Below are 8,316 nucleotides of genomic sequence, written 5' to 3' on the forward strand. Positions count from 1 at the left end.
CCCTCGGCGGGAGCGCCGCCGCGCTCCCAAGCGCCACACTCTACCGAGTGCACCACCGGGCTGGCCTGAGAGATGATTTTTCTATTTTAAAAAAAATCTGTCAAATTAGAGTACCGTATTCTGGCTGGGGATGGAGCGTTCTGTTCCTCAATTATCAATAGGGTGACCTAAGGCATTTTTGGTGAGTGGAAATCAGGTCCCTTTACAAGGTCTAATTCTACTATCACTTGTTTCTTTTATAGACAGCACTAGCTTCCCACACCCAAGTGCCTAAGGTAAAGCTGGTTGGGAGTAGGCAGTACAACTGGCTTCTGGTAAATACTGTAGTCACTCTGCAGTGCACAGCAGGAACTATTCGATTTCAACACCTGTTAAAGAGAAAATCAATTGACAATTTTCCTCGCAGCATCCAGAAGAGAGTCACACACCCCTTGGGCACTCAATTAATGCTAATTGAAATGTAGGGAAAAATTGGAATTGAATTCATGGCCCTGAAATAATAGGTAAATGATGAGATCATTATAGAGAAAGACTATGGATCTGGCACTTACAAACAAGGACCAATAAAGGTCATGAATAAAATACGAACCAACATTAATTTCTGTTCAAAACATATATTACCTTGGGGCCAGCCCGGGGCTCACTTGGGAAAGTGTGTTGCTGACAACACCAAGTCAAGGGTTAAGATCCCCTTACCGGTCATCTTTAAAAAAAAAACAAAAAAACTGTATTACCTTTTCATTTCTGACTGCCGAAATTTTCAAATACTCTTCCAAATCTCCTGAAAAGAACAAGAGAGACGGAGAGAGAGATGTCACATAAAGCCTTGGTGTGTGAGATAGTGTTATATCCAGCGCAGTGTCATGCCCCTAGGAAATGTGTTTTTGGTGAAGACAGTAAAATGGAGCTTAGATAAAATACTGTTTTTGATAATATACTGTGTCGGTAGAATATTGTTTACATGAAACCTGATCAGAAATATCAATCACCCTGAAGTCCTTTTGTTTTTAGAATATTTCTGACCTAATATATTCAGGGAAACATTCAAATTTATAGACATCTTCCCTTCAAAATGCAAATATTCTTCAGCATCTATCTGGTGTACACAATGATTTGCATGCTGTGCTCAATTTTAGACATGATTCATCAAGAAGCTTCCATTTCAAGAGCACATTTTTATTTTGAATATTGATGTAGCCCCTGTTTTGTGCCTAGTAATAAAAACAAAGTAAGAAAGCCTTTGGTTCAAGCTCTTTGGTGTGTCTTACCACTCTACCCAGCAAAATTTTAAAATATTAGTATATATTTGTAACATTTTCTTCCTTCTACCCCTTTCTTTTAAAACTTTTTCTTATCTACCTTCCTAAGGTTTTACTCTCTGAGCCATTTCTAAGAAGAAGGGGTCATGGGGATGATCAACTAGCAAAGATTGGGATTAGGATGACCTCTAGAGAGCAGGGCTACATTGTGACTTTCTTGGGCCCTATGCACTTTTGCCTTGGTGGGCCCCTGTCGCCATAAAAAAAATTAAAAAATAAAAACTATATTTCATGACTGCATTGTTATAAAGACTAACAATCATTTTTATCCTCATTTTTTCTACTGATTTAAAAAAATTAAAATGAAGACATTGTGTGGGCCCCTGCTGTGTCCAATGGATAAGTCGGCCCTGTTGCAGAGGACAGAAGGATAGATAGAAGGATAATGAACTTGGACAAAAGAGAGGGAAGTAGCTGAGGAAATACAGAAGAGGTTGCTGTGAGCCAAAGAGAGCACACAGGGACTGTGGCTCAATGGAGGAGGCTGAGAAACTGTGGACTGAGCTCAAAAGTTCAGGCAGCTTGAAGAGAGGAGTGAATGTGAGGTCTGCAATGTCAAGAAGTGGGTCACAGATAACCTTCCAGAAGTTGCTGGTGAATAAAATGATACTAGTCATCAATGTTTGGGACTGAGAAAAAAATAAGAAACCAGTGGATTTAAGACTGAGTAAAATTAAGTCAAAGGATTTAGGATGAGCTGCGGAAGTGGGAGTAGAGTTTATATTATAGAGGAAGAGGTATTTGTCAATAAAATAAATCATGTGGATACATGTACAGTTTGAAATTCCAATTCAGGAAATAGTTTCGGTATAATAATAATGCCTGGTGTTTACTGAATTTCAGGTGCCATAGACCAAGCATTTATATGTTTTATCCCTGCTCCACCTCACATCACTCCTGGGAGGCACATACTGTTATTAACCCCTGTCTGTGAGAGTGCCCAGTGCATGAGGGGCACTCAGTAAATGTTCCGTGAACCTTACATGGGTCAGAAAGGGCAAAGGTGGAGAACATGGTGTGTAAGGGACGGGTGGGCTGGGCTGAGAGGGGCTATGAACTTAAGGGACACAGCCAGGTGACAGGAGTGAAACAAACCTCAACAGTGTGTGCCCTGGCAAGCTCTGCACCTGCCCGCAGAGCCTCAGTTTCTTTTGTGGAAAGGGAATAACAGTGCTGATTTGGGTAAGCAGTTGGTGGCGATGACTGCGGGTGTATTCCTCTGCCTGGCTTCACCACATAAACCTTACTTGAAGAACTGCAGAGGGCTCTTTTTAAATCTTATTCCATTTTCCTGCAGCCACTGGCAGGCAGCTGCTGTGGAGCAAAAATGGGCTGAAGTCTCAGGGGCAGCAAAGGCAGAGGAATGCAGACATATGCTGCTAGGAAGGGCAGCTGAGGAAAACCTTGCCAAGCCAGGTGACTTTGAATAACAGGAAGGAAGCATCTGTGATACCAGAAATATTAAAATCAAGCCATAAGGAGGCAAGAAGGAGAAATGAGATGACAGGTTTATTCATTGACAGGAACTTGCACAGTTCAGATATGAATGGACTGGTGCAGAAGGCTTTGGAAGCATCAAATGTCTATGAAAATATTGCGAATTATGTTAGTGAAGCCAATGAAACAGCAGAATTCGCTTTGAACATCACTGACCGAATTTACGATGTAAGTATTCCTTTATTTTGAAGTCCATTTATGTGGTGCCTTTTCCTACTCAATACTTTTCTGTTTTCTAATGTCATCTCTCGAGCTTCCAATGTAAGTTACAAATAGTACAAATGGCAGAAAGGGTCGGGGAACTGAGGAAAGACCGTTTTCCTTAGGCATGAAGGTTTCAGTTTGCAAGTTCTTCATGATGTTCTGTGTGCCAGTCAGCAAATGCCAGTTCCTTTGAGCTTTTTCTAGCCAAGTCCCTGAATAAATATATCTAAAAACCAGTTCCTGCTGATAGAGAAGATGCTTTATGCATGCATTCAGATTTTTTCAACACAGAATTATTTATTGAGTGGCTTCAAAGTGTGACAAGCACTTTGTTGGGGCCTTGGTCGGGGGCTGTTCTATATTCATTGAATTTTCCTGAAAAAACATTTTTCTTGAAAATGCCAAAGACAATATTTTCTTATGTTCACATTTGACCTGGATTTTGGACTATGAAAATGAAGCCGTGTGAAGTTAGCTGGTGTTTAGCGGGTAAACTGTATCACTTAAATGCTGAAACCATGAAAAGCTGATATCTTCTGCTGTCATTCTTACTCTTTTCACCCAATTCCTTTGTAGGCTGTGAGTGGCATTGATACTCAGATCATTTACCATAAAGACGAAAGCGAGAACCTCCTCAATCAAGCCAGACAACTGCAAGCAAGGGCATTTTCTAGTAAATATCTTACTTTCCTGTTTTCTTCTGATTTAGTTGCGTCCCTCCTTTCATACACATAGACAGAAATTTCCAAAAGCTAGGATTAAAGAATACATTTTTTTTTTTTTTTTGCGGCTGGCCCAGACCCATGCTGTTGGTGTTACAAGGCTGTGCTCTAACCAACTGAACTAACAGGTCAACCAAGAATAAATAATATTACGACTGAATAGTACACCATAGTCCCTGCTCAGAGTCAAGTTATAATAAGGCAAGGATTTTATATTTTTTAATATAATGTTATCGAACATGTGGTGTATATTCTTGCTAATCAAATAGGCTGATTAGTAGAAACTTAGCATGAATGTCAATTTTCAAGAAGATAATGCTATAAAATACACTTAACACTAAAACTACATTGCCCATAAGTTGCCCATAATTTAATCTTTGTTGAATAATTCAGTAGGCTCTTTAAAATTTTTACTGCAAAGGAATTGGTCATCATTGTAAGAGTCAGGATGACAGGGAGACACAAAGCCATCTGGTTATTTGCACTTTCTTATAGTTCTACACAGTAAAATGTGTAGAACAAACCTGATAAAGATGCTAAGATCACTATGTGTAAAACTATAATACACTGCTGAAAGAAATTAAAGATCTAAATAAATTTAAGATTTAAATAAAATTTAGATCTAAAGAAGAATAAATACCATGCTTATTAAGTGGAAAACTCAAATTTGTAAAAATGACAGTTCTCCCAAATTTATCTATGGATTCAACGCAGTACCAATTAAAGTACCAAAACTGTGTGTGTGTGTATACATACATACACACACACACACATACACACACACACACACACACACACACACACACACACACACACACACACACACATATATATATACCGGTTAAAGTACCAAAACAAGGCTCAGATGACTTCTCCCAGTGAATTCTTCCAAGCACTTAAAGAAATAACACCACTCTTATACAAATTCTAGAATTTGTATGATTCTAAAATTTCTATGGAAATGGGGGGAAAGCCAAGAATAGTCAAGATAATCTTGAAAAATACAAACAAACCTGGAAGACAAACTATGAGATATCAAGACAAAAGTAGAGAAATTAAGACAAAGCTATAAAATATTACAACATTGTATCAACTCTTTTGAATAAAGTTTAAAAACAGACACAACTAACATGGAGATAGAATTCAGCAGTGGTCATCTTAGAGTAATCATAGGGGGCCTAGGAAGTTTCGAGGGCGCTAATAATGTTCTATTTTCTTGACCTGGATGCTGGTTATATTTTGTGTTCGCTTTGTGAAAATTCATCAGGCTGTGCACTTATAATGTGTGCCCTTTTCTAGACGTATGCTATATATCAATTAAAATTATATTGAAACAATTAATAAAAACAATTATTTACGTGTAATTAGTCATCATCACACATATATAGTTTTTTTTTTCTTTTAGCTCTTTATCAATTTTGTTGCTAGATGTTATTAATCACAGCAGTGCTATATTTTTCCATCAAAGAAATTAAACATTATGGCATCCTAGTAACAAGCAGTGTTACTAGTTTTCTGCAGTCCTGTACCTCTCATTCTAAATACCACTTTCCAGAATTGGTGATCTATGCTCAGAGTATTCAGAATATTGCAGAGGACTCCATGGTACAAATCAGAATTTTCTTTGTTGAAACGGAGCCTTTTTGGAGGCATCTTGGCCCCACTGGTACTACTTTTCCTGCTGCTTCTCCACAGACAATGATGAGGCAGTGGCTGACACCAGCAGGCGTGTGGGGGGAGCCCTTGCAAGGAAGAGTGCCCTCAAAAACCGATTAAATGATGCCGTTAAGCAACTACAAGCGACAGAGAGAGGTAAGGATCACAGAGAGAACTAAAGTCTTAATGCTTTGTTCACTGGTGTGTACGATAAACCTTTGAGGAAAGATTAGGTGATTTCTTATTTGTCAATCATTTTATAATTATTTTTTCTGATGACAAAAGAAACTATGTTTATCGCCCCAAAAAATTGTCCTAGAAAATAAAAAGAAATAAACATAGAAGCTGTAATCACACCACTTAGAGGAAGGGACCTTTAAATTTGAGAGCATTTTCTTTCAATCTTTCGTGTGTGTGTGTGTGTGTGTGTGTCTGTGTGTGTGTGTGTTTTAATGGGACCATGCTGTTTACACTGTTTGGTAATTCTTGTGAACATTCTTCCTTGTTAACAATATGCCCTAATTTGGTTATTGGATTTCTTTGGCTCCAACTGTAAACAGCTTCCCTCTGTCACGTGTTGAGTTTTTCTTATCATATAAGCAGGGAGACCAACAAGCCAAAGAGAGAAACAGAGCACTTGTCTTGCCTAATCTGGGACTACCGGTACCTTAAAAAGATATGATTAGAAGCAGATGTGCTTTCTCCAGCGTAGTAAAAGTTAAAGCCCTTCTTCTGGATGTGGATGTTTCACTAAAAGGAGCAAATCCTAGCTACAGTCCTGCGGACTGGCTCTGGCCATGAGAGAGGTCATCACTGAGAAGCCTCAGCAGCCTCAGCACTACTGTTTATTGATGCTTACTGCGTGCTGGGCACTGTGCTAAGTGTCCAACATACCTTATCTCATGGGGGATTTAGTATCACCATTGCCTTTAGGCTGCTAGGAACCCTGGAACTTGTCAGAGTTAGGGAAACTGCTCGTTAAGCACAGCCAGTAAGAAGCAGATCCAGGATTGAAACCAACATTCATCAGAATCCAGAGCACATGAAGTTAAATTAAATGTTTTCTCACTTTAAAATTTTGAAGTTACAACACCACGTAAGTGATTTCTCATTATTTTTATTACAGAAGTAGTACATGACCCTTATACAAAAATTAGAAAATACAGATAAGAAAAAAGAGAGAAGAAAAATCACCTCTAATCCCATTGCCTAGACAAAATTTTTTTGTCATAAATTTACATTATTTTTATTTTAAATATGCTATTTTTAACAAAGATGGGATTTCACTATTGATACTATGTTGAAACTTGCTTTTTTTCTATTCAAAAATACCTTTCCTTATTAATTTACCTTTGTACTATGGCCTCATTTTTGTGGCAAAAGTGTTCCACAAGAATACTGATCCAGCATTAAAAGAAATAATATAAAAGAAAGTAAATTTACACATAAAAGAGAGTAATATTTACAATGAATTTCAGACACAAACAACTTCTTAGTTAAAATCTCATATGCATTTTCTGTGGCTTTCTCACCAGGTCTCTAACCTGAGGAAATACTTTTTTTTTTTTTTTAATTTGTCTCTTAATTTGAAAGCATTTTAAGTGATCCACATGGTTTAAATGAGACTTTAGAGTCTTTTAAACTCACTTATTAATACTGTTTACAGTATTCTGGAGCACCTAACTCCTACCATAATTAACATACACAGATTTAACGATTTTAGTGTGACTTAAAAGCCCAAAATTTGAGATGTCTTATCCCAGTGACTAAACGAATGTTAATGTTCCCCAACACGTGTCCTGCTTCTCTGCAAAGTGCATGTCCTTGTGCTTTGTGTGAAGGTGATGCTCAGGAGCGCCTGGGTCAGTCCAGGCTGGTCACCGAGGAAGCCAACAAGACAACAGTGGAGGTTCAACAGGCCACCGCCCCGATGGCTAACAACCTAACCAACTGGTCACAAAACCTTCAAAATTTTGACTCTTCTGCTTACAACACTGCAGTGGACTCTGCTAGAGATGCAGGTATCACTTAGAAACTTCACAATTTGGATCCAGTTGAAGAACTGGATCAACATCTTTTGTTAAGAAGTAATTTTCTTTATTTGGGTTTTGGATTGGAATATTGTTAAAATTAGCTTTAAAAAGGAGAAAAAGGGCCGATCCCATGGCGCACTCGGGAAAGTGCGGCGCTGGGAGCGCAGCAGCGCTCCCGCCGCAGGTTCAGATCCTATATAGGGATAACTGGTGCGTTCACAGCACTCACTGGCTGAGCGCGGTGCGGCTGGTCTCAAAAAGGACAAAAAAAATAAAAATAAAATAAAAAGGAGAAAAAAATTGTTCTATTTATCTGTATGTGTGTCTATACATATGAAATTTATATGTGAAATTTATATCACATAAATAAACCCTAGATTTGTAGAGTCATACTTTTTTCTATGTGAGATAATGGTAGCAATTGTTTTTATCAATGTAAGACTGATCCTTTGAGAAAGAAGATCAATTAGATGTCAGAGAAAATAATGTTAACAAAATACTGTTTAGTTTTTAGGGAAAAAAATTTACTAAATTTTGGTGCTTTCACTAAACAGCATTGCTTTTTCCTGAGAAGCAGGTTATTACCAACAAGTACTGAATATGGCCAAACATAACTCCAGCTTCCTATTAAGAAGCTTATTGGCCAACTTGAGTACATAATTTTATAGCAATGAAGATAAAGTATTCCGATGTCTACCTAATTTATCTAGTTACACTTGATATTAAAATCATACACTACTTGAGAAATTTCCCTTTCTCACATTGTTATTCAATCTTTTATACCACTTAAATATCAATGTTTATCCATATCATGACGAATCATCACTGAAACTTCTAGTTTTCCAGTATGGTTTTGCATACTATATTACCTTCATCTGCATCTGA

At 37.8% G+C, this 8,316-nt stretch overlaps 1 protein-coding gene across 1 annotated transcript in view; it reads left to right on the forward strand.

Moving 5' to 3' along the window:
* LAMA4 (laminin, alpha 4) overlaps positions 1-8,316 on the forward strand; it is a 147,133-nt gene that overhangs the window by 92,980 nt on the left and 45,837 nt on the right. Inside the window, exons 13-16 of the mRNA XM_008583885.1 lie at positions 2,703-2,984; positions 3,597-3,693; positions 5,438-5,554; positions 7,240-7,419. Coding sequence (XP_008582107.1) covers positions 2,703-2,984; positions 3,597-3,693; positions 5,438-5,554; positions 7,240-7,419 — 676 coding nt within the window. The remainder of the gene's footprint in view (positions 1-2,702; positions 2,985-3,596; positions 3,694-5,437; positions 5,555-7,239; positions 7,420-8,316) is intronic.

This window comes from Galeopterus variegatus, unplaced genomic scaffold, assembly GCF_000696425.1.
Source record: "Galeopterus variegatus unplaced genomic scaffold, G_variegatus-3.0.2 Scaffold3070, whole genome shotgun sequence".
NCBI lineage: Eukaryota > Metazoa > Chordata > Mammalia > Dermoptera > Cynocephalidae > Galeopterus > Galeopterus variegatus.